The sequence below is a fragment of the Elephas maximus genome, chromosome 7 (assembly GCF_024166365.1).
Source record: "Elephas maximus indicus isolate mEleMax1 chromosome 7, mEleMax1 primary haplotype, whole genome shotgun sequence".
In the NCBI taxonomy this organism is placed as follows: domain Eukaryota; kingdom Metazoa; phylum Chordata; class Mammalia; order Proboscidea; family Elephantidae; genus Elephas; species Elephas maximus.
This window is the reverse complement of record NC_064825.1, coordinates 91,016,417-91,042,275: the sequence shown is the minus strand read 5'-3', so window position 1 is coordinate 91,042,275 and position 25,859 is coordinate 91,016,417. Positions and strand designations below refer to the sequence as shown.

The 25,859-nt window shown below is 42.7% G+C and overlaps 1 protein-coding gene across 6 annotated transcripts in view; it reads right to left on the bottom strand.

Annotated features, from left to right (window-relative positions):
• Positions 1-25,416, bottom strand: part of TRIM44 (tripartite motif containing 44) — a 213,925-nt gene extending 188,509 nt beyond the window's left edge. For all 6 annotated transcript variants that reach the window (XM_049889415.1, XM_049889417.1, XM_049889416.1 and 3 more), the window contains exon 1: positions 24,734-25,416. In XM_049889415.1, the coding sequence (XP_049745372.1) occupies positions 24,734-25,399 (666 nt within the window). In that variant the 5' untranslated portion in view covers positions 25,400-25,416. The remainder of the gene's footprint in view (positions 1-24,733) is intronic.
• Between the last annotated feature and the right edge of the window lie 443 nt (positions 25,417-25,859).

The following is a 25,859-nucleotide window of genomic DNA, read 5'->3' as shown; positions in this document are numbered from 1 at the left end:
TCACGCAGATGTGCCTTGCACAGAAAGATAAGGAAACCCTTAGCCTCATTTCATAAAAACGTAGCGTCAGCAAATCCTCCCTCCTTTTCAAAAACAAAGCATCGACAGCACTGCCTACCCAGGGGACAGAGAGCCTCCCTTCAGGAAATTCACCCATTCCCCCTTCCAACCCCACTCTTTAAGAATTTGTCTCAAAGATTAACTGGACTCTATGCAGAGCCGCATATACTCTGATGGCTTTTTTAAATTATAAAACAAGCAGTTGGTCAGAAGGGAGAGGCTCCTCTGGGCAGACGTGACCCTGACAGCTGCAGGGTTGGGGCTGGAGTACAAACAGAGAACCTAGCCCCAAATCTACCCCCTTCCTTTTCCCACACCTCTGTACCCCAAAGAGCCTTAGGCACAGGTGACAGACCCCATTCAGCACATCCAAGATCTGGGAACGCCTCTCCCAAACAGTTGCCCCTTGACCACACCTGGGACTTAAGGATTCATAATCCCGCCATCATTTTCAGTTCATAGTGTCTTGATCCATCCTTACATCCTTGGGAGGAAGGGCTCAGTAAGAGTCCCTGAAAGCCCTGGAAGCAGGTTCAGGACATTTAGCCAGGTGTATCTTGGATCCTGGGTATGTGAAGAGTGGTCTAGAAGGGGAAAGGCATGACCAGAGGACTGGAGGAAGTGCTTTCTAAGGATGGGGCTTTGGGAAGGGGCATGGAGATGTCTGGGTCTAAGGGTAGTACGAGTGTGGGTGCCCCCAAACCAAAGAGTGGTATCAGATTTTAGTTAATTAACTATTTGCAGAGGGCAGCCATTAGTTAAAAGTTAAGAACAGAAGATTATACCCTCTTACTCCCCCTGACGTGGTAGGACAGAACAGCTACCTCTGAAACTTGTGTTCTAATTGAGAAGGTGATCAGGACAGTAACAAATGACAGGCTGTGGATTAGAAAGTTTCCCAGGAAACACCTGGCCTAAAAAGGAAATAACTGACTACAAAAATAAGCCCCTTTCCCTAATTCTAACCTTATAAATGTTCAATTCCGTAAATGGCCAGAATCTACTAGGACAATCCTTGAGCCAAGCACTGTAACCAGCTAAGAAATGAAATCTGCCTGATATCCATACTCTCCACTTCCGTCCTACTCAACACATTCCAAGAACAAAGGAGTTCAAGGTGAGCATGTCTTGTTTATGTACCTCTTTCCTCCCCCAAGACAGCATAGAATAAAAAGACACAAGTGCTATGTTGTGACACCCACCCCTCAGAGTTTGATCAATCTGTGGAGGGTGTGGGATGTTTCACAAACGCCAGCTCCTAGGGATGAGTCATAAGAAAATCAAAAAGAGGACAAAATGACTTAAAGGTATTCTTTAGTTCCCAAAGCACTACACACTTCATTCACTGGAATTTCACAATAACCCTAAAAAGTAGTATATTCTCACCTTACAACTGAGAAAAATGGCTGGTAGAAACCAAATGTTGAACCCAAAAATTACAGAGCTCATACACTTTCACTGGCATCTCACAGTAACTCTAAGAGATTGAGTATTCTCACTTTACAATGGAGAAAAATGGGTTTGTGGAAGTCAAATGATATTCCCCAAATCTAAGAACTAGTCAGTGGCAAAACCAGGTTTGGAAAGATTCAAGTGAAAAAATTTATAACATATGTAACAGAAGAGACTGGTATAAAGAATACACAGAAAACACATATGGAATTCCTATAAATCAATAAGAAAAAGCCAAATAAGCCCAAAAGAAATCCCAAAAAAGGATATGAAAATAGCAATGTGAAATGGCTAATTAACTTATGAAAAGATGTACAAGATATTCAAAACTTAGTAGTAATTAAGTCACCACTCCTTATCCATCAGACTGAAAAAAAAATTTTTTTCAATCTGTTAATACCAAGTATTGAAGAGTCTTAGTTACCTAGTGCTGCTGTAACAGAAACACCACAAGTGTATGGCTTTAACAAGAGAAATTTATTCTCTCACAGCTTAGGAAGCTAGAAGTCTGAATTCAGGGCACCAGCTCCAGGGCAAGGCTTTCTCTCTCTGTTGGTTCTGGGGGAAGGTCTTTGTCCTCAATTTTCCCCTGCATCTAGGAGCATCTCATCACAGAGACCCTGTGTCCAAAGGATGCCCTCCTTTCCTGGTTCTCCCTTCTTGGTAGGAGGAGGTCTCCCTTGCTCTCTGCCCACTTCTCTCACTTATACCTCAAGAGTTTTACCCAACATACAACCTAATCTTGTAGATTAAGTCTTGCCTCATTAACATAACTGCCTCTATTCTGCCTCTTCAACATCATACAAGTAGGTTTTACAACACAGAAAATCACATCAGATGACAAAATGGTGGAGAATCACACAATACTGGGAATCATGGCCTAGCCAAGTTGACACACATTTGGGGGGGGGCAGCGGGGGCACAATTCAGTGCATAACAAGGGGCTTTGGAGAAATTGAGAACCTACCTATGTTGCTGATAGAAGTATTAAATGATACTGCCATTCTGAAATTACATGCTTAGCAAGTTCACTCCTCCCTTTCTTCCTTGAGAAACACTAGCACATGTGTCAAGGAGGCATCTATAAAAATATTTATTGCAGCATTCTTTGTAGTACTGGAAAACTGGAACCACCATAAAAAAACAAGCCCATTGCCATCAAGTCAATTCCAACTCACAGCAACCCTATAGGACAGAGTAGAACTGCCCCATAGGATTTCCAAGGAAAGGCTGGTGGATTCAAACTGCTGACCTTTTGGTTAGCAGCTGAACACTTAACCACTGCCACCAGGGCCCCAATAAGAGTCCATCAATAGCAGGTGGCTAAATAAACAATGGAATTAACACACAGTGGGCTATGAAGTAGCAATAAGGATGATGTGGATCTGTATGTACTTGTATACAAAGCAAGATGTACTGTCGGAAAAAAAAAACTTGCAAAAACATACGATAAATATCATTTATTTAAACACACACACACGACTTTATTATTTTCTGTGGGTGAGGTAAAAAACAAAACAAACCACCGCTATCAAGTCGATTTTGACTCCTAGAGACTCCACGTGTGTCAGAATAGAACTGTGTTCCATAGGGTTTTTAGTAAATGATTTTTCGTAAGTAGATAACCAGGCCTTTCTTCTGAGGTGCTCTGGGTGGAATCAAGCCTCCATCCTTTTGGTTAATAGCCAAGCACATTACCCCTTTGCACCACCCAGGAACCCCACAGGTGATATATATATGTAGGTAGGCAAAAGACTAGAAAAGCAATTACTACTGGAGGGACTGATTTAGGGGATAGCAGTAGGGCGGTTTTAGACTTACCTAAATGTATTCCTATTACTTGCATAATTAAGATTTAGTATTCAAAAAGAGGCAAGAGGCAGGAGCCCTGGTGGCACAGTGGTTAAGCGCTTGGCTGCTAATGGAAAGGTCTACACTCACCTAGCATCTCCAAGAGAAAAAAATACGGCAGTCTGCTCCTATATTTATAACCTTGGAAATCCTATGGGGGCAGTTCTACTCTGTAGTGTAAGTTGCTATGAGTCGGAATCAACTCCACTGCAATGGGTTTGGTTTGGTTTTTTGGTTTATCCAAAAAGACAGACAAAAAGGTGGAAATAACCTAAGTGCCCAACGACAGATGAATGGATAAACAAACTGTGGTACGTACACACAACAGAATACTACACAACAATAAAGAACAATGATGAATCTGTGAAACATCTCACAACATGGATGAATCTAGAGGGCATTATGTTGAGTGAAATAAGTCAATCACAAAAGAACAAATACTATATGAGACCACTATAAAAACTCAAGAAAAGGTTTACACACAGAAAGAAATAATGTTTGATGGTTACAAAGGAGGGGAGGGGTGAGGTTAGGAGGGAAAAACACTAATTAGACAGCAGATAAGTGGTAATCTGCTGAAGGGTAAGACAGTGTATAATACTGGGGAAGTCAGCACAACTTGACCAAGGCAAAGCCATAGAAGCTTCACAGACACATCCAAACTCCCTAAGGGACTGAGTTATTGGGCTGAGAGCTGGGAACCACGGTCTAGGAGGACATCCAGCTCAACTGGCATAACACAGTTTATAAAGAAAATGTTCTACATCCAACTGTGTGAGCAGTGTCTGAGGTCTTAAAAGCCTGCAAGCAGCCAGCCATCTACGATACATCTACTGGTCCCATCCTGGCTGGAGCAAAAGAGAATGAAGAAAACCAAAGACACAAGGGAAAGATCCAAAGGACTAATGGACCACAACTACCACAGCCTCTACCAGACTGAGTCCAGAACAACTAGATGGTACCCAGCTACCACCACTGAGTGCTCTGACAGAGATCACAATAGAGGGCCCTGAACAGAGTGAGAAAAATACAGAACAAAATTCAAATTCACACACACACACACAAAACCATACTTGCTGGTCTGACAAGAGACTGCAGAAACTCTGAGAATATGGCCCCAGACGCCGTTTTAACTCAGTATTGAAGTCACTCCCAAGGTTCACCGTTCAGTCAGATTAGACAGGTCTATAGGGCCAATAATAACACACATGAGGAACATGCTTTGTAGTTCAATCATGTATATGAGACTACGTGGGCACCCCAGCAGGAAAGCAAAGACCAGAAGGCACAAAGGGACAGAAAACTGGACGAATGGAAACAGGGAACCCAGGGTGGAGAAGAAGACAATGTTGACATATTGCGGGGTTGGCAGCCAATGCCACAAAACAATTTATGCATTACTTGTTTACTGAGAAACTAATTTGCTCTGTAAACTTTCATCTAAAGCACAATTAAAAAAAAGAAAAAGAAGGAACCCAGGGCTCCTGCTTCAAGTGCTTCTTCCCATTAATTTGTCTGAGTATAAATACCGAGGCACTGTTCGCTCTGCACTGCAAACATATGAACCAGCAGGTACAGGAGAGGGCTTTTACCTGGTCTGCTATTGTCAGGTGCCGTCGAGTCAGTTCCAACTCATAGCGACCCTATGTACAACAGAATGAAATACTGCCCAGTCCTGCACCATCCTCACATACATGGTATTCACACACGGATTTCCAAGGATCTGAAATCCCCAAAACTGTATTCAAAATTTGGGATGTACACACACTTTTCGCAGCCCTGGTGGCATAGTGCTTAAGAACTTGGCTGCTAACCAAAAGGTCAGGCACTCCTCTGAGGCAGTTCTACTCTGTCCTATAAGGTCACCGTGAGTCAGAATTGACTCGACAGCAACGGGTTTGGATTTATGAACTTTTCTAGGCAAAGAGGAGGCATGAGCTTGCTTCGGATTCCCAAAAAAAGTTTTTAACAGTTCCTAGTGCAAACAGCATTGCACACAGAAAAAGGAAATCCAAGTCCTATTCCTAGCTCTGCCACTAACTGCTGTGTGAACTTGGGAGTCGGTTTATGTCTCTGGGTTTCTGCTTCTCAATCTAGACACAGGGAAGATGGACCAGATCAGAAGCTGCAAACTCGCAGCCTGCAGCCTACTTAACTATTTTCTTGGCTTTTATAGTTGTTCTACATAGCATACTAGGATTTTTAAATTAGGTGCTAGCATTTAAAAATCAGGAGATACGACAAAGATTTTTAGCTTCCTCTGAAAATCTAAAGGGTATGATTGTACTGGGCTCCCATTCCCATATAGCAGCTACTTGCATTAGGCAAGGCAAGCTCTCTTCAGTTCGCATACTTTGGTTTCTTGTCTCATTTACATTGCCTTCCTGGTCCCTGCAGGCACCTCAAGTAGCTACTCCTGGAAGCAACTCTCTGAGAGTTCCTTGTTTTTGGGCACCAAGGAAGTTGGGATATCTTTCTTCAAAGTGGCTCAGAATACCTCATACGCACATATACATATATCCATCAATTCATCCCACTCACCTTCCCACCCCAAAACACATAGACTACAGCTCATTCTAATGTAAGCATTCTTTGAAAAAGGGCAAGGGGCAAAAACAAAGGTGGTATATGGGAGTTAAGAGCTGCATCAGAACAGGAAGAAGTATTTCTTGACAAATGGCCTTTGCACTTTTACTGGAGTCAGTCCAGTTGAAGGCCAATAACTGTGCACCAAAAGAAAAAGTCATCTGTCAGCAGAAATGTAAATATGGATCACATACATTTCCTAACTGCCTCCTAATATTTGAATTCTGTATTACAACGAATCAGAAGATAGAGAGTTAAGAATACTGGCTCCCTGTCCCCGCTCGCCCCCCGTCCCCGCCATCCCACTGGCCTTATATTAGTACCGTGCTTGGAAACAAAATCAATCCAACTTTCTCTCATTTTACAAAAAAGTCTTGCTTGGGAGAAACACTGGAAAAGGATCAGAAGACAGAATATGAAGGGGTCTTCCTAAGGAATTAACTAAGAAAACAAGGCTTTGTCAAAAGGAAATGAAACTAAATTTTAATATCACCTTCCAAGGTATAAAAATTCTTTACCATCTTCTTCACATTAACTTGATTTTCCAACTCCGAACGCACTTCTATGTTAGGCTTTCCCATCTTGAGTCTGAGAAAAATCTACTCTTGCCACTCTACAGTCCATTCTCCACACAGGAACCGGAGTGAACTTTTAAGAACATAAGTCAGATAACTCACTCATTCCCTTCTTTAAGCAGTCTATGGTTTCCCAGTACACTTAAAACGCAAAAACCTTGTCATGTACTACTTGGTAATCTGATTTCATCTACTAGTCCCCTACCGTTAGTCATCATACTCCAGCCATTCTTGTCATCCCTCAGTAAGCATATTCCACCTCAGTTATTCTCAGTTACACTCTTAGACTACTATGCTCCCAGATCTCCCCATGGCTGGCTTCAGCTATACCCAAGTCATTACCCCAAAAAAAGTCCTTCTCAGAGAACACATTCTTTTGTGGTTACGAGACGGGGGAGCGAGGGATGGTGGGAGATGGGCATTCGCTAGTTGTTGTTGTTAGGTGCCGTCAAGTCGGTTCCGACTCACAGCTACCCTGTGCACAACAGAACGAAACACTGACCAGTCCTGCGCCATCCTTACAATCGTTGTTATGCTTGAGCTCATTGTTGCAGCCACTGTGTCAATCTACCTCGTTGAGGGTCTTCCTCTTTTCCACTGACCCTGCACTCTGCCAAGCATGATGTCCTTCTCCAGGAACTCATCCCTCCTGACAACATGTCCGAACTATGTAAGACACAGTCTCACCATCCTTGCCTCTAAGGAGCATTCTGGCCACGCTTCTTCCAAGACAGATTTGTTCGTTCTTTTGGCAGCCCATGGTATATTCAATATTCTTCGCCAACACCACAATTCAAAGGCGTCAACTCTTCTTCTGTCTTCCTTATTCATTCTCCAGCTTTCATATGCATATGATGAGATTGAAAATATCATGGCTTAGGTCACGCACACCTTAGTCTTCAGGGTGACATCTTTGCTCTTCAACACTTTAAAGAGGTCCTTTGCAGCAGATTTGCCCAATGTAATGTGTCTTTTCATTTCTTGACTGCTGCTTCCATGGCTGTTGACTGCGGATCCAAGTAAAATGAAATCCTTGACAACTTCAATCTTTTCTCCATTTATCATGATGTTGCTCATTAGTCCAGTTGTGAGGATTTTTGTTTTCTTTATGTTGAGGTGTAATCCATACTGAAGGCTGTGCTCTTGGATCTTCCTTAGTAAGTGCTTCAAGTCCTCTTCACTTTCAGCAAGCAAGGTTGTGTCATCTGCATAACGCACGTTGTTAATGAGTCTTCCTCCAATCCTGATGCCCCGTTCTTCATATAGTCCAGCTTCTTGTATCATTTGTTCAGCATACAGATTAAATAGGTATGGTGAAAGAATACAACCCTGACGCACACCTTTCCTGACTTTAAACCAATCAGTATCCCCTTTTCTGTCCGAACAACCGCCTCTTGATCTATGTAAAGGTTCCTCACGAGCACAATTAAGTGACCTGGAATTCCCATTCTTCGCAGTGTTATCCTTACTTTGTTATGATCCAGACAGTCAAATGCCTTTGCATAGTCAATAAAACACAGGTAAACATCCTTCTGGTATTCTCTGCTTTCAGCCCGGATCCATCTGACATCAGCAATGATATCCCTGGTTCCACATCCTCTTCTGAAACCGGCCTGAATTTCTGGCAGTTCTCTGTCGATAAACTGCTGCAGCCGGTTTTGAATGATCTTCAGCAAAATTTTGCTTGCGTGTGATATTAATGATATCGTTCTATAATTTCCACATTTGGTTGGATCACCTTTCTTGGGAATAGGCATAAATATGGATCTCTTCTAGTCAGCTGTCCAGGAAGCTGTCTTGGCATAGACGAGTGAGCACCTCCAGCGCTGCATGTTTGTTGAAACATCTCAATTGATATTCCATCAATTCCTAGAGCCTTGTTTTTCGCCAATGCCTTCAGAGCAGCTTGGACTTCTTCCTTCAGTACCATCGGTTCCTCATCACATGCCATCTCTTGAAACAGTTGAACATCAACTAATTCTTTTTGGTATAATGACTGTGTATTCCTTCCATCTTCTTTTGATGCTTCCAGCGTCGTTTAATATTTTCCCCATGGAATCCTTCACTATTGCAACTTGAAGCTTGAATTTTTTGTTCAGTTTTTTCAGCTTGAGAAACGCCCAGCGTGTTCTTCACTTTTGGTTTTCCATCTCCAGCTCTTGGCACATGTCATTATAATACTTTGTCTTCTCGAGACGCCCTTTGAAGTCTTCTGTTCGGTTTTTACCTCATCAATTCTCCCTTTTGCTTTAGCTGCTCGACGTTCAAGAGCAAGTTTCAGAGTCTCCTCTGACATCCATCTTGGTCTTTTCTTTCTTTCCTGTCTTTTCAGTGACCTCTTGCTTTCTTCATGGATGATGTCCTTGATGTCATTCCACAACTCGCCTGGTCTTCGGTCACTAGTGTTCGATGCATGAAATCTATTCTTCAGATGGTCTCTAAATTCAGGTGGGATATACTCAAGGTCATATTTTGGCTCTCATGAACTTGCTCTGATTTTCTTCAGTTTCAGCTTGAACTTGCATATGAGCAACTGATAGTCTGTTCCACAGTCGGCCCCTGGCCTTGTTCTGACTGATGATACTGAGGTTTTCCATCGTCTCGTCCCACAGATGTAGTCAATTTGATTTCTGTGTGTTCCATCTGGCAAGATCCATAGTCGCCGTTTATGTTGGTGAAACAAGGTATTTGCAATGAAGAAGCTGTTGGTCTTGCAAAATTCTACCATTCGATCTCCAACATTGTTTCTATCACTAAGGCCATATTTTCCAACTCCAATTTTTGCATTCCAATCACCAGTAATTATCAGTGCATCTTGACTGCATGTTCAATCAGCTTCAGACTGCAGAAGCTGATGAAAATCTTCTATTTCTTCACCTTTGGCCCTAGTAGTCGGTGCATAAATTTGAATAATAATCGTATTAACTGGTCTTCCTTGTAGGTGTATGGATATTTTCCTATCACTGACAATGCTGTACTTCAGGATAGACCTTGAAACGTTCTTTTTGACAATGAATGCAACACCATTCCTCTTCGAGTTGTCATTCCAAGCATAGTAGACTGTGTGATTGTCTGATTCAAAATGGCCAATACCAGTCCATTTCAGCTCATTAATGCCTAGGATATTGATGTTTATGCGTTCCATTTTATTTCTGACAATTTCCAATTTTCCTAGATTCATACTTCGTACATTCCAGGTTCCGATTATTAATGGGTGTTTGCAGCTGTTTCTTCTCATTTTGAGTCGTGCCACATCAGCAAATGAAGGTCCCAAAAACTTTACTCCATCCACGTCATTAAGGTCAACTCTACTTTGACGAGGCAGCTCTTTCCCAGTCATCTTCTGAGCGCCTTCCAATGTGGGGGGCTCATCTTCCATCACTGTATCAGACGATGTTCTGCTGCTCTTCATAAGGTTTTCACTGGCTAATGCTTTTCAGAAGTAGACTGCGGGGTCCTTCTTCCTAGTCTGTCCTAGTCTAGAAGCTCAGCTGAAACCTGTTCTCTATAGGTGACCCTGCTGGTATCTAAATACTGGTGGCACAGCTTCCAGCATCACAGCAATACACAAGCCCCCACAGTATGACAAGCTGACAGACACGTGGGGGATTCACTAATTAGACAGCAGATAAGAACCACTTCAGGTGAAGCGAAGGACAACTCTCAATACAGAGGAGGTCAGCACAACTGGACTAAACCAAAAGCAAAGAAGTTTCCTGAATAAACTGAGTGCTTCAAAGGTCAGCAAAGCAGAGGCAGGGGTTTGGGGATCATGGTTTCAAGGGACATCTAAGTTAATTGGCAAAATAAAATCTATTAAGAAAACATTCTGCATCCCACTTTGGAGGGTGGCATCTGGGGCCTTAAATGCTAGCAAGTGGCCATCTAAGATGTATGGATGAGTCTCAACCCATCTGGATCAAAGGAGAATGAAGAACACCAAGGACACAAGGTAATTACGAGCCCAAGAGACAGAAAGGGCTACATGAACTAGAGACTACATCAGCCAGACATCAGAAGAACTAGATTGTGCCCGGCCACAACCGATGACTGCCCTGACAGAGAACACAACAGAGAACCCCTGAGGGAGCAGGAGAACAGCAGTGCAGACCCCATATTCTCATAAGAAGACCAGACTTAATGGTCTGACTGAGACTAGAAGGACCCCGGCGGTCATGGTCCCCAAACCTTCTGTAGGCCCAGGACAGAAACCATTCCCAAAGCCAACTCATCAGACAAGGATTGGATTGGACAATGGGTTGGAGTGAGATGCTGATGAGGAGTGAGCTACTTCTATCAGGTGGACACTTGAGACTATGTTGGCACCTCCTATCTAGAGGGGAGATGGGAGGGTAAAGGGGGTCAGAAGCTGGCAAAATGGTCACGAAAAGAGAGACTGGAAGGAGGGAGTGGGCTGTCTCATTAGGGGGAGAGTAATCGGGAGTCTGTAATAAGGTGTATATAAATTTATAAGTGAGAGACTGACTTGATTTGTAAACTTTCACTTAAAGTACAATAAAAATTATTTAAACAAAAAACAGTCCTCAGATCTTAAAAGAGGCTTTCTCTCATTCTCCCACTTCAGTCACTCTCTATCTCCTTCTCCTAATTTGTTTACTCCTAGCACTTATCGCTATTTGAAATATTATTTATTATTCAACTTACTTATTGTCTTGCCCATAGAATATAAACTCCACGAGACCAAAGTCATAAAATTGTTGTCAGGTTCCCTCCTGCCCAAAATACTTTACCTGACAAATTTTAACCCTTCAACAGATACATGTTGAATAAATGTATAGGTCAAAGGAAAAAGCATCATGCCACTGATTTCAAACAATATATAAACATAAACACCACACGTCAGAGAATTGTAAAAATTACATGAGATAATGAACCTAAGAACAATTCTAAGACTTTGGTCTCATGGAATTTACATTCTACGGGCAAGACAGGCAGAAAGCAAGTTAAATAATACATAATATTCCAAATAGTTATAAATGCTATAGAAAGTTCACAGTGTAGAACGTGGCATACACTAAGTGCTCAATAAATTTTAGATATTATTGCTGCTGTTATTCTTGTTATTATAAACTGAATAATAATATCCACCATTTAGTGACTAAGTATCAGGCACTGAGTCCAGAGAAGTGCTAAGTAGAAAAAAGTGAAAAAAACAGGTTGTTAGTGATCAAAATACTGTGTAAAATATCTAAGAAGAAACTTCAGCAAGGAGGGAAAGAACAGTTTTACGGTATTTACAAAGTATTTATCTATAAATACCTCCATACAGATACTAAATATCAGAGAACTTGTCAGTACAACTGTAAAATCAGCATGGGGGCGGTGTCTGTCCTCCAATTTCACCAGGGGGAAAGAGAATCAAGATCAACAGTCCACTGGCTGATTCCTATGAGGTGGGAGTCAGACATGCCTCCTCTCTCTGCCATCTTTACCAATTCTGACACTGACCATCTCCTCCCACAGCACTCTCTACTGTGTTTGATAATTCACTGCAATGGCCACGAAGAACTCACAGACCATACTCACAATTATGGGGTTTATTACCGAAGCACCAGTCACAATTCAGGCTCAGGAGCACCCAGGATATAGTTCTTCCATGAGGATGGCCTCTTCCTAGCAGTGCTCACAGGCACACCTCACCCTACCCTTCAGTCTCTGCTCAGAGGCACTCAGCTTTCTCTCTCCTTGGGCCGGGAAGCCCAGTGGGCCATCTCCTACTGCCAGATCTCTCCTCTCTGCTCTGGAATTGGTTTTGTGTGTGTGTGTGCTTTAAGTCAAAGTTTACAAATCAAGTCAGTCTCTCTTATATAAACCTTGCTACATACTCCCAATTGTTCTTTCCCTAATGAGACACTCTGCTCTCTCCCTCCACTCTTTTCGTGTCCATTTTGCCAGCTTCTAACCCCCTCTACCCTCTCATCTCCCCTCCAGGGAGGACATGTCAACATAGTCTCAAGTGTCTACCTGATCCAAGAAGCTCACTCCTCATCGCATCCCTCTCCAACCCATTGTCCAGTCGAATCCATGTCTGAAGAGTTGGCTATAGGAATGGTTCCTGTCCTGGGCCAAGAGAAGGTCTGGGGGCCATGACCACCGGGGTCCTTCTAGAGCCAGTCAGGCCATTAAGTCTGGTCTTCTCACAAGAATTTGAGGTCTGCAGCCCACTGCTCTCCTGCTCCCTCAGGGATTCTCTGTTGTGTTCCCTATCAGGGCAGTCACTGGTTGTAGCCGGGCACCATCTAGCTCTTCTGGTCTCAGGCTGATGTAGTCTCTGGTTTATGTGGTCCCTTCTGTCTCTTGGGCTCGTAATTACCTTGTGTCCTTGGTGTTTTTCATTCTCCTTTAATCCAGGTGGGTTGAGACCAACTGATGCATCTTAGATTGCTGCTTGCTAACGTTTAAGACCCCAGGCACCACTCTCCAAAGTGGGATGCAGAATGTTTTCTTAATAGATTTTATTATGCCAATTGACGTAGATGTCCCCTGAAACCATGGTCCCCAAACCCTACCCCTGCTACGTTGGCCTTCAAAGCATTCAGTTTGTTCAGGAAACTTCTTTGCTTTTGGTTTAGTCCAGTTGTGCTGACCTCGCCTGTATTGTGTGTTGTCTTTCCCATCACCTGAAGTAGTTCTTATCTACTATCTAATTAGTGAATATCCCCTCCCATCTTCCCTCCCTCCCCCTTCTCATAACCATCAAAGAATATTTTCTTCTCTGTTTAAACTATTTCTTGAGTTCTTATAATAGTGGTCTTATACAATATTTATCTTTTTGCAACTGACTAATTTCACTCGACATAATGCCTTCCAGATTCCTCTATGCTATGAAATGTTTCACAGATTTCATCATTGTTCTTTATCGATGCGTAGTATTCCACTGTGTGAATATGCCATAATTTATTTATCCATTCATCCACTGATGGACACCTTGGTTGCTTCCATCTTTTTGCTATTGTAAACAGTGCTGCAGTGAATATGGGTGTGCATATATTTGTTTGTATAAAGGCTCTTATTTCTTAGGATATATTCCAAGGAGTACGATTGCTGGATCGTATGGTAGTTCTATTTCTAGCTTTTTAAGGAAGCACCAAATCAATTTCCAAAGTGGTTGTACCATTTTACATTCCCATCAGCAGTGTATAAGCGTTCCAATCTCTCCACAGCCTCTCCCACATTTATTGTTTTGTGTTTTTTGGATTAATGCCAGCCTTGTTAGAGTGAGATGAAATCTGATTGTAGTTTTGATTTGCGTTTCTCTAACGGCTAATGATCGTGAGCATTTCCTCATGTATGTGTTAATTACCTGAATGTCTTCTTTAGTGAAGTGTCTGTTCATACCTTTTGCCCATTTTTTAATTGGGTTATTTGTCTTTTTGTAGTTGAGTTTTTGCAGTATTGTGTAGATTTTAGAGATCAGATGCTGATCCAAAATGTTATAACTAAAAACTTTCTCCCAGTCTGTAGGTAATCTTTTTACTCTTTTGGTGAAGTCTTTGGATGAGCATAGATGTTTGATTTTTAGGAGCTCCTAATTACCTACTTTTTCTTCTGCATTGTTAGTAATGTTTTGTATACTGTTTATGCCATGTATCAGGGCTCCTAACATTGTCCCTATTTTTTCTTCCATGATCTTTATCATTTTAGATTTTATATTTAGGTCTTTGATCCATTTTGAGCTCGTTTTTGTGCATGGAGTGAGATATGGGTTTTGTTTCATTGTTTGGCAGATGGATATTCAGTTATGCCAGCACCATTTGTTAAAAAGACTTTCTTTTCCCCATTTAACTGCTTTGGGGCCTTTGTCAAATATCAACTGCTTACATGTGAACGGATTTATGTCTGGATTGGAACTGGCTGCGTTTTAAGGCAAAACTGACCAATCCCCTTGGTAGGCCACAATTACCCTATTACACAATCACCTAGGTAAGGGTCACAAGACCATGGCTAGGAAGTCCACACACAAAATTAATTAATCGCACCACAACGACTTAGAAAGCTTAAATACAAGTGGGAATTATCAAATAAGAGTAGAAGCAAAATGGGATACAGACAATGGGATAGAGAGTAGAGGCAATAGGTACACTGGTGTTCCATTTACTGGGTGACCTCTGGAAAAACTCAACCTCTTTGAGTATGTTTCCTATCTATAAAATGGGACTCACAATAGCACGGCCTATTGTGGCGTTTCCATCCATGTCATTAAGGTTGACTCTACTTTGAGGAGGCAGCTCTTCCCCAGTCGTCTTTTGAAAGCCTTCCTGCCTGAGGGACTCATGGTCCAGCACTATATCAGACAATGTTCCGCTGCTGTTCATACGGTTTTCACTGGCTAACTGTTTCAGAAATAGACCACCAGGTCCTTCTTCCTAGTCTGTCTTAGTCTGGAAGCTCAGCTGAAACCTGCCCACCAACAATGACCCTGCTGAAACTTGAAATACTGGTGGCATAACTTCCAGTGTCACAGCTACACGCAAGCCATCACAGTATGACAAACTGATAGGCTCGTAGGGGCAATAATATGGTCTATTATGCTGAGAATGATATTGAAGAGGAACGGCATTGCATTCATCTTCAAAAAGAATTTTCAAGACTATCCCGAAGTATAACACTGTCAGTGATAGGATAACATCCATATGCCTACAAGGAAGACCAGATAATACAACTATCATTCGAATTTACAGACCAACCACGAAGGTCAAGGAAAAAGAAACTGAAGATTTTTACCAACTTCTGCAGTCTGAAATTGATCAAACATGCAATCAAGATGCATTGATAATTACTGGCAATTGGAATACTAAAGTTGGAAACAGAGAAGGATGTGTAGTTGGAAAATACGGTCTTGGTGATAGAAATGATGCTAAAGATCACGACAGAATTTTGCAAGACTACTTCCTCCTTACGAATACCTTTTTTCAACAATATAAATGGTGACTGTACATGTGGATTTCCAGATGGAACACACAGGAACCAATTAAACTATATCTGTGGAAAGAGATGATGGAAAAGCTCAATACCATCAATCAGAACAAGGCCAGGGGCCGACTGTGGAACAGACCATCAATTTCCCATATACAAGGTCAAGTTGAAGAAAATCAGAACAAGTCCACGAGAGCCAAAGTGTGACCTTTAGAATATCCCACCTGAATTTTGAGACCATTTCAGTAATAGAGTTGATGCATTGAACACTAACAGCTGAACACCAGACAAGTTGTGGAATGACATCAGGGACATCATACATAAAGCTAGAAGTCATTAAAAAGACAGGAAAGAAAGAAAAGACCAAGACGGATGTCAGAAGAGACTCTGAAACTTGCTCTTGAACATAGGATAGCTAAAGAAAAAGAAAGAAATGATAAAGTAAAAGGGCTGAACAGAAGATTTCAAAGGGCAACTCGAGAAGACAAAGTATAATAACGAAATGTGCAAAGATCTGGAGATAGAAAACCAAAAGAGAAGAACATGCTTGGCATTTCTCAAGCTGAAAGAACTGAAGGAAAAAATTCAAGCCTCGAGTTGCAATACTGAAGCATTCTAGGGAGAAAATATTAAACGATGCAGGAAGCATCAAAAGAAGATAGAAAAAATACACCGAATCACTGTACCAAAGAATTTGTCGACATTCCTCCATTTCAGGAGGTAGCACATGATCAAGAACTGATGGTAGTGAAGGAAGAAGTACAAGATGCACCGAAGACACTGACGAAAAACAAGGCTCCAGCAATTGACATAATACCAGCTGAGATCTTTCAACGAACAGATGCAGCACTGGAGGTGCTCACTCATCTACGCCAAGAAATTTGGAAAACAGCTATCTAGCCAACCAACTGGAAGAGATCCATATTTGTATCCATCCCAAAGAAATGTGATTTAAAACAATGCAGAAATTATCAAACAATATCATTAATATCACACACAAGTAAAGCTTTGCTGAAGATCATTCAAAAGCAGCTGTAGCAGTATACTGACAGGGAACTGCCAGAAATTCAAGCCAGATTCAGAAAAGGACATGGAATGAGGGATATCACTATTAATTTCAGATGTATCTTGGCTGAAAGCAGAGAATACCAGAAAGATGTTTACCTGTGTTTTAGTGACTATGCAAAGGCATCTGACTGCATGGATCATAGCAAATTATTGATAACACTGTGAAGAATGGAAATTCCAGAGCACTTAATTGCCCTCATGAGGAACCTGTACATAGACCATGAGGCAGTTGTTTGAACAGAACAAGGGGATACTACATGGTTTAAAATCAAGAAAGGTGTGTGTCAGAGTTGTATCCTTTCACCACACTTATTCAATCGGTGCGCTGAACAAATAATCAGAGAAGGTGGACTATACGAAGAATAACACAGCCTCAGGATTGGACGAAGACTCATTAACAACCTTCGAAACGCAGATGACACAACCTTGCTTACTGAAAGCGAAGACAACTTGAAGCACTTACTGATGATCATCAAAGACTACAGCCTTCAGTACGGATTATACCTCCACATAAAAAGAAAACAAAAATCTTCACAACTGGACTAATAAGCAACATCATGACAAACACAGAAAATACTACAGTTGTCAAAGATTTCTTTTTACCTGGATCCACAATCAACACCCATGGAAGCAGCAGTCAAGAAATCAAACAATGCATTGCTTTGGGCAAATGTATTGCAAAAGACCTCTTTATAACGTGTCAAGAAGCCAAGAAGTCATTTTAAAGACTAAGGTGCGCCTGACCCAAGCATTGGTGCTTTCAATCGCCTAATACGTGTGTGAAAGCTGGACAATGAATAGGGAAGATCCAAGAAGAACTGATGCTTTGAATTATTGTGCTGGAGAAGAATACTGAATATACCACGGACTGCTAGAAGAATATACACATTAGTCTTGGAAGAAGTATGGTCGGAACGCTCCTTAGAAACAAGGAAGGCGAGATTTCGTCTCACATATTTTGGACATGTATCAGGAGGGCCCAGTCTCTAGGGAAGGACATTATTCTTGGTAAAGTAGACAGTCAGCAAAAAAGACAAAGACCTCATGCAGATGGACTGACACAGCGGCTGCAACAATGGGCTCATGAATAACAACAATCAAGAGCATGGCACAGGACCAGGCAGCATTTTGTTCTGTTGTACACAGAGTCACTATGAGTTGGAACTGATTCAACAGCACCTAACAGCAACAACAACATTGTGGGGTTGTACTGAGGATTGTTATGGATTGAATTGTGTCCCCTCAAAATATGTGTCATAAATCCTAACCCCTATACCTGTGGATGTATTCCCATTTGGGAATAGAGTTTTCTTTACGTTAATAAAGGCATATCAGCATAGGGTGTGTCTTAAACCAATCACTTTAAAGATACTAAAAGGGCAGATGAAACAAGAAACAAGGAAACACAGATGGGGGAAGATAGATGCCATGCCACATGAAGATCACTAAGGAACCAAACAACAGAAGCTGAAAAAAAGGTAAGGACCTTCCTCTAGAGCCTTTCCCTAGAGCTGGTGCCCTGAATTAGAACTTCTAACCTTCTGTAAGAAAAATTTCTATTCATTAAAAATAGCCACTTGTGGTTATTTCTGTTGTAGGAGCATTAAGAAACTAAGACAAGGATCAAAAGAAATCATGTATGAAAAGCACCTGACCTCAAACCACTCAATAGGTGATAGTAGCTTTGTTATTGTTCTCATCTTTGGAAAGAACCTCAAAATTCAACAGCAAATACCAGCTTCTAGACTTTCTTTCAGTTGACTCGACGGCACTGGGTTTTGGTTGTTTTTTAGACTTCCTTAGTTTTATAACCTCAGACATGGGTTAGCATTTCCATTCTTCATACACATGAAATCAGAATCTACCACTCAACACAGGTTACACTCTGCCAGGGTTCACATAAAACAAAGCACAGAGAGGAGAACAGTGGGGTGCCAAAATATCCCCACACCTCTCCCCATGACTGCCTACTGGAAAGAAACTAGAGGGAGGTTATTTCTAAGCAGAAAGTAAAGGGTGTACTGCCCCTGCCTCCCCTCTGCTTCTAAAAAAATTTCCCACATTTCTGATGGAAATAGAATTTTAAGAGGACAACCAGCAAGACTTGTGAACCTAAAATTAGACTTACCAGCTGTGTTTTGGTTAGGTAGTGCATATGGCACCAGCGGGACACTGAAATACAGGAGCCTCTTCTCTGAAGACAAGTTTTTCACCAGCCTATCTACCCCCCAGAATAGAGGAGGCAGAAGGAGAGGAGGCTGAAGAGTTTCCCCCAAAGAATTTTGGTGTCCAGAACTTCTGCTGCTGTCAGGCTTATCTAAGTACTGAACTCAGAACAGAACCTTAGATGGTTCTGTAATGGAAATAATATTAAGAGCCACCAATTACTGAGGGCTTATTATATTCCCACCACTGTGCTAAGCTCTTTACCTCTAAAATCTTGTTTGTTCCTCACCAAAATGCTGTGAAGAGAAACAATTTTTACGTCCACGGTGGAGATAAGGAAACCAAGACTCAGAGAGGCTGAATGAATTACCCAAAATGACATAACTAGTATGTAGCATAGCCAGTACTTAAATCCATAATTGCAAAGGCAACTGGGGTTAAGACTGATTGATCCTTTAATACTCATTTTCCCATTTTTCTTAGCAACAGAACTCCAGCTTTTAGCTAGACACACAATAGCCTGGGGAAAAGACTATTTCCTTGCAGCTCTATAAGGCCCTATGACTGAATTCTGACCAATGAAATATAAGCAGCAATATGTGCAACTTCTAGAAAATTCCTTTAAGATGTACTGGCTGGACCTCCAGCTGTCATCTGGTCCAGAACAAGGACTATACTCTAAGGATGTCAGAGGAGAGCTGGAAAGAGACTGGATTTCCGACAACTTTGTGGTTCCTCCACACCAACCTTAGATTGTCTGCACCCAGATTTCTCATATATGAAAGAGAAATAAATATCTACCTTATCTGAGTTGCTGTTATTTCAAATTTTTCCAAATTATTTTATTATTTTAAACGCAGCTGAACTTATGCTGCTGCTGTTAGTTGCCAAAAAATTGATGCCGACTCATGGCAACCCCGTATGTGCAGAGTAGAACTGTTACAGAGGGTTTTCAAGGCTGTGATCTTTCAGGAGCAGATCGCCAGGCCTGTCTTCTGAGGCACCTTTTGGTGGGTTACAACTGCCAACCATTCAGCTAGTAGTTGAGTGCCTCACCAATTGCACAACCAAAGGACTCCAACCTTAATGTAACCACTATGCAATACTGTTTTTTTCAGTTTGCGATACGGTGAATTACTTAATATGGCCATTCTAGTCATGATCTTTGTAAGTCCCACCAAATGACTGAGTGGCACCAAGCAAATGAAGTACTCGTGGCCCACAAGGGAACTGGAAAGCTTGCTAATAATGTAAATAAGGTTTACGGTACACTTGTGGGGGTGGGACCATGCAAATAAGGTGTATGGAACCCTAACGAGGGGATTGGTCGGTTTTGCACTCTACTAGGCTTAAAGGGAGATACCAGAGGAGGAGCAGAGGATCTGTTACCTGGTGCTGCAGACGCCAGGAGCGAGGAGATCAGCGCGAGACGGCTGCAGTGGGGCCTACCGACTCACCAAGCTAAGAGTTTTAACACTTGCTGGAGAAGGCCCTGAGCAGGGCCCTGCAGCAGAGGGTGAGAAGCAGCAGTCCTGATCAAGAACTGCATCCTGAGTTGTTCCTGATCCTGAAATGTAACTTGTTCCTTCCCTAATAAACCCCTTAACTGTGAGTATGGTCTGTGAACTCTGTGGCCACTGCAATGAATTACTGAACCCAGCAGAGAAGTAGAGAGTGCAGTGGGAGGAGCAGTCGTTGTCAGAACTGGTGGAAAGGTTGGAGAGAGGAGGTATGTCTGACCTCCGCCTGGCCTCACAGCACTCAGCTTTGGGCTGCTGATGCTGATGATGATTCCCTCTTCTTCCCCTCGTGAAGCTAGAGGAGGTCGAATGCCTCCGCCATGCCATTTTCACAGTTTTTCAAAGTTCCCTTAGAGTAGATAAAATTATTATACTCCACATTATATATTTACCAAATATTTCATGTACCTCTACTAACTAGCAGGCACTGTGCTAGGTGCTGGGAATACAAAGATGAATAAATATAGTCCTAGTCCTTGAAGAGTACACAACCCACAGGAGACACGGACATGGAAAAAGATAACATCAATACAGTATACCGTATTTACTAACACGCATATGTATTTAGTAATACTCATGGGGTTGCTATGAGTCAGAACTGACTCAATGACACCTAAAAACAACATCCAGTAACACAATAAATGTACACAGGCTGTTGGTATGGGAACACAGAGGAGGGGTACCTAACAGCCCGTATCTTCCCGTAGTAAAATCCTATCTGTCCTTGAAGGCCCACTTCAAATACCACTTCCTCCAAGAAACCTTTCCTGGTATGTGAAATACTACTATGAGAGCACTGTCATGCTCTCTAAGCTTCTAGCAAGGCTAAGAATGGAGGAACCCCAGAACTGTTGCTCTCGCATAAATTTTCCATAGAACCATTTAGGGGTGGCTTGAATTAGTGACACCAAGCCATATCCTTTATCTTAATTTTAGTTTTTATCATATTCTGTACAAACTAATAAGATGCCAAGTGAAGCACTGTGTAGTCGGTGCTTCACGGTTTTATTAGAAAGTGCCCGAATCCTTTCAGGCAAAAATAAGAAAGAAAAACTATAAAGAGGTACATTACAGCAGACCTTCAACCTCTTGCCTCCCCACTAGATCTTCTCCTTATGGATAGATGAGAGAGCCAGAGCCACTGACCACAAGGGTTACAGCCTGGCATCTCTTCACCTCCAGTCCCTCTGGAGTCCCAGCTGTTCTGGGCATATGCCTATATCCTCCCAACCACTCCTACCTGTCCCCCTCACTGGCTCCCCTATGCAGCTGTTCCCAATATCACTGAATCAAATGTTCTTCTCCTCAAGTACCCATCTTAAAGGCACACTCTAGGGAAAGGGGTCCATAGAAAAGCCATGATAAGAACTCAGAAGGTGCTCAATAAGCACTTACTGAATTCTGCCAACTACTTCTCCCTTTGTTGCTGTTAGGTGCCGTCAGGTCGGTTCCGACTCATAGCGACCCTATGCACAACAGAACGGAACACTGCCCGGTCCTGAGCCATCCTTACAATCGTTGTTATGCTTGAGCTCACTGTTGCAACTACTACGTCAATCCACCTCATTGAGGGTCTTCCTCTTTTCCGCTGACCCTATACTCTGTCAAGCATGATGTCCTTCTCCAGGGACTTCTCCCTTTGCCACCATATAAAGCTCCACCTTTCCTTCAGGTGATCTCAGTGTGAGCTGCCACACAGATTTTCTACACAGGTACTTTTCAAACCACAGGACATGACCCATTAGTATATCAGGAAATCAATTTAGTGGGAGAACTCAAATTTTTAGAACAGACTAGAATAGAAATACAACACATCACATGTAATAAGTTAGTGTCCCATTTAGCTATTTAACTGTCACTGTCTCGCTCTCTGTGAAAATGTGTGTTTCTGTCAGAACCATAGTAATATTTCACATACCCCGCATATATCACAACTAGAAATAAAACAAAGTCACCAGGATGTAGAGGAACCCAAAATGTAATATAAACTCTAACAAATAAATCTAACTGTATTTAAAGTGAATAACAGAACTACATTCAAGGAGGTAGGGAAGAAAAGAATTAACCTAAGTAACAGTGGAGAACAATTATTTTGGCTGGATACTGTAAGAATAAATGCTGCTAGATAATTGGTTATTCTTACGGGGGAAAATGAAATTGAACCCCTACCTCCGTTACACAAAAATCAGGGACAAGGGACAGAAGACACAAGAAGCACTAACCATTAAGGGAGGGAGGGAAAAAGGAAGATGCTACAGAGAGAGAGAAGAAGAAAGAGACCGAGAGAGGGAGGAAGGGAGAGAAAAAGATAGGGAGGGAGGAAAGAAGAGAAAATCACAGAGTTAAAGAAGATATTTGCAACCAATACAACCAACAGAGAAGTCAAAACCAAATATATAAAAAAGCTTCTATAAATTAATGAGAAAAAACATAAACAACCCAATAGAAAAATGAGCAGAAGACCTGATGGGCACGTCATAAAAAAGGAAACACAAAATATACTAAAGTCATTGGTAGCTAGAGAAATGCAAATTAAAACCACAGTAAAATACCACTGCAGGTCCACAAGACTGACAATTTAAAACTCTGCAACAGCAAGTGTTGGTGAAGATACAGAGTAACAGAAAGCTCGTGTGTTGGTCAGAGTACAGAGCAACAGGAACTCTGATGAACTCTTGATAGTAACATAAATTGGTACAACTACTTGGGAAAACAGTTGGCAACATTTAGTACTACTGGAGATGTGTATAGCCTCTGACCTAGCAGATGCACTCCTAGGTTTATGTTCCATAAACATGTATGTTAATATGCACCGAGACTTGAACAAGACTGTTTATACCAACATTGTTTGTAATAGCTCCAGAACTTGGAAACAAATCGAATGTTGACCTACCATGAATAGGTAAATTGTGGCATATTCATAAAATGGATTCTATACATCAGTGAAAATGAACAAATCACAGCCACCCCCTAGATGCATCTCCTAAACACAATGTGGAGAAAATGAAGCAAAACCCTAAGGAAGGCATACAATATACCAATCACGTCAAGCTCAAAAAAGTCTAGAAGTGCACAGTATGTGGTAAAATTATAAAGATAAGCAAGAAAATTATCACCATGAAAGTCGGGATGATGGTTACCTATGGGGAATGGAGATGATAACTGGAGAGAGGTATGGGGTGGGGCAGACATCAGTGTCGCTAGTAATGTTCTATTCCTTAAAACTAATCATTAGACTGTGCATATGTTTTTGCATACTTTCTGAATGTGTATTTTACATAAAATACAAGAATATAAAAGGAAAAACCTTAATACAGGGGGCCATCATTATCGAAGTATTTGTTATCCCAGTTCCAACGACTGTAAGGTTGCTAAGGAGAGTAAGTCTTAACAGAAAACATTCACTAAAGAGCTGATCCCATAATGAACTGTTTGGCCCTCTCAAACTTTCATCTCCAGCAGCCTCTCTACTTGTAGACATCGCAATGTAAATAAAAGGCAAATAATTTGCAATTCATTCATCCAACAAATATTTACTAAGTGTCTATCACTTGCCAAATGCTGTTCTAGGAAAGCAGTATGGTTCAAGAAAGACAAAGGCTCTGCCCTCTTGCAAAAGATGGAGGACATCGGAGCCCCTCACCGCATCCCAATTTGGCCTCCACCTTCTCAGCCTCCTTTCCTATCTAGTTTCAAACATGAAGCACCCAAAATGAACTCACGGCACACATGAAGTTATTTTCAAAACCACTATCTTAGGGAGTCTTTCACTCAGGGCTTCAAAAGGGTTCATTTCCACCCCAGATATACTAGACAGGAATCTAAAGTTTAACAAGATCCCCAGGTGATTCTTATGTATAACTTCCTGGCAACTTGTTAGAACACAAATCCTCAACAGGGAACTTGTTAGAAATGCAAATCCTCACCAGGAGTTTGCACCAGGACAAACAGGTTAGAAGCCCTGCATTTCACTATTGAGACACTACCTGCTTGGATTCATTTGGCAAAATCAGTTTCCCATGTATTCATGTAAGTAAAGAAGTTGCCTTCTCCAGAACGCTAAGTCAAGGTACAACTCTAAGCAATGGTGAAGCGGTGGGAAATGGTTTAAGTTAGGCCCAAACTCCCAAGAGGCGCCTCAAAAGAAAAGCCTAGTAATCTGCTTCCCAAAAATTAGCCACTGAAAATCCTGTGGAGCACACAGTTCTACTGACACACACGCGGTCACCAGGAGTCAAAATCAACTCCACTGGCAGCTGGTTTTTAAGCTTCGAAGAAATGTTTTATCTGGGATCCACAGACCAAAGGCTTTTAACTTTCCACCAACTGCACACTAGATTTTGAATATACATGCCTTTTTCTTGGGTGAGGATCCAGAGCTTTCCCATCTTATTCTCCAAGGTGTTCAAACGAGCAAAAAACAAAAGTGGATAAACACTGCTCCCCAACAAGCTGAATAGCTTTTTAGGGGCAGGTAAAAACGAATGTAGGCCTGTGTTCTGAATGTCCAATACTTACTCTTAGTTCTTCGAAGGCTTCGTCTAGGGTGGAGAGTTGGTGGCCCTGATGAGCCCCAATGACTGGACACAGGACACAGATGAGCTGCCTATCTTCCTGACAATAGGTGCTCAAATCTAGCCCATGGTCCGGACACTTTCTCTTGGCCACTCTCTCTGCTTCCATTTCTATTTCTGGGTCGAATTCACTCTCTGCCTCAGTTTCTCCCTCAGCCTCAGACTCTCCTTCTTCCTGGTTGTCTTCCTCTGCCTCACTTTCTTGCTCATCCTCCATTTCTTCCTCGCTGTCTTCTTCACTCTCCTCATCGCTCTCATCCTCACTCTCTTCCTCCGTCTCGCTCTCCTCTGATTCACTTTCTTCCTCAGACTCACTCTCTTCCCCAGCTTCGCTCTCTATCTCTGTCTCATTCTCCACCTTGGCTTCAACTTTGTCCTGCCCTTGGCCCTCCCCCGTGGCTCCCGAGGGCCAGGCCCCAGCGCCATGGATGTACTCTGCCAGGTGGTGACTGAGGAACTTCTGCTTGTGCGCCTCGGCGTGGCGGAGACAGTAGCAGAAGCCGCATTCTCTGCACACTTCCTCTGCCCCTGGAGCCTCGTCGGGCTCGCACTCGTCACACGTGCCGTCGTGAGGCAGCTCCTCGAAGGCCGCGCCCACTCCCGAGGCCATGTGGGTGCTGGGACGCGACCAAGGCCCCAAGGCCTCCAAGCTCAGCGCCTTCGCGCGGCCTCCTCACTTTCTCCTCCCCACGAGGTCACTCCCCGGGAAATCAACGCCCGTCCGGGCCGCGCCGTGCCTCAGAGCAAGGCCTGACGCGGCTACCGCTGCCTGCTCCCGGCAGCGGGTCGGGACCGAGGAGCAAGCGGCCTTCCCGCCGGCTAGGCCTGCTCCGCGCGCCGCTGCGCTTCCTCTGTCGTCCCGGGCACTTCCGGCGCGGGGCGGCGCCCCGCCGCCTCCCCGCGCCCCGAGGCGCCGGCGCGACGCAGCGGCTCGGACTCCCGCGGCCCCCGGCAAGATCCTGGCGGTCGGCGACCCCGCGCCGCCCCGGCGCTACATTCCTTATCACTGTCAGTAGGCCCCCTTTCACTTCCTGAGTCATTTAAAGCGGCAGTGGCCCTTTTCTGCTTTT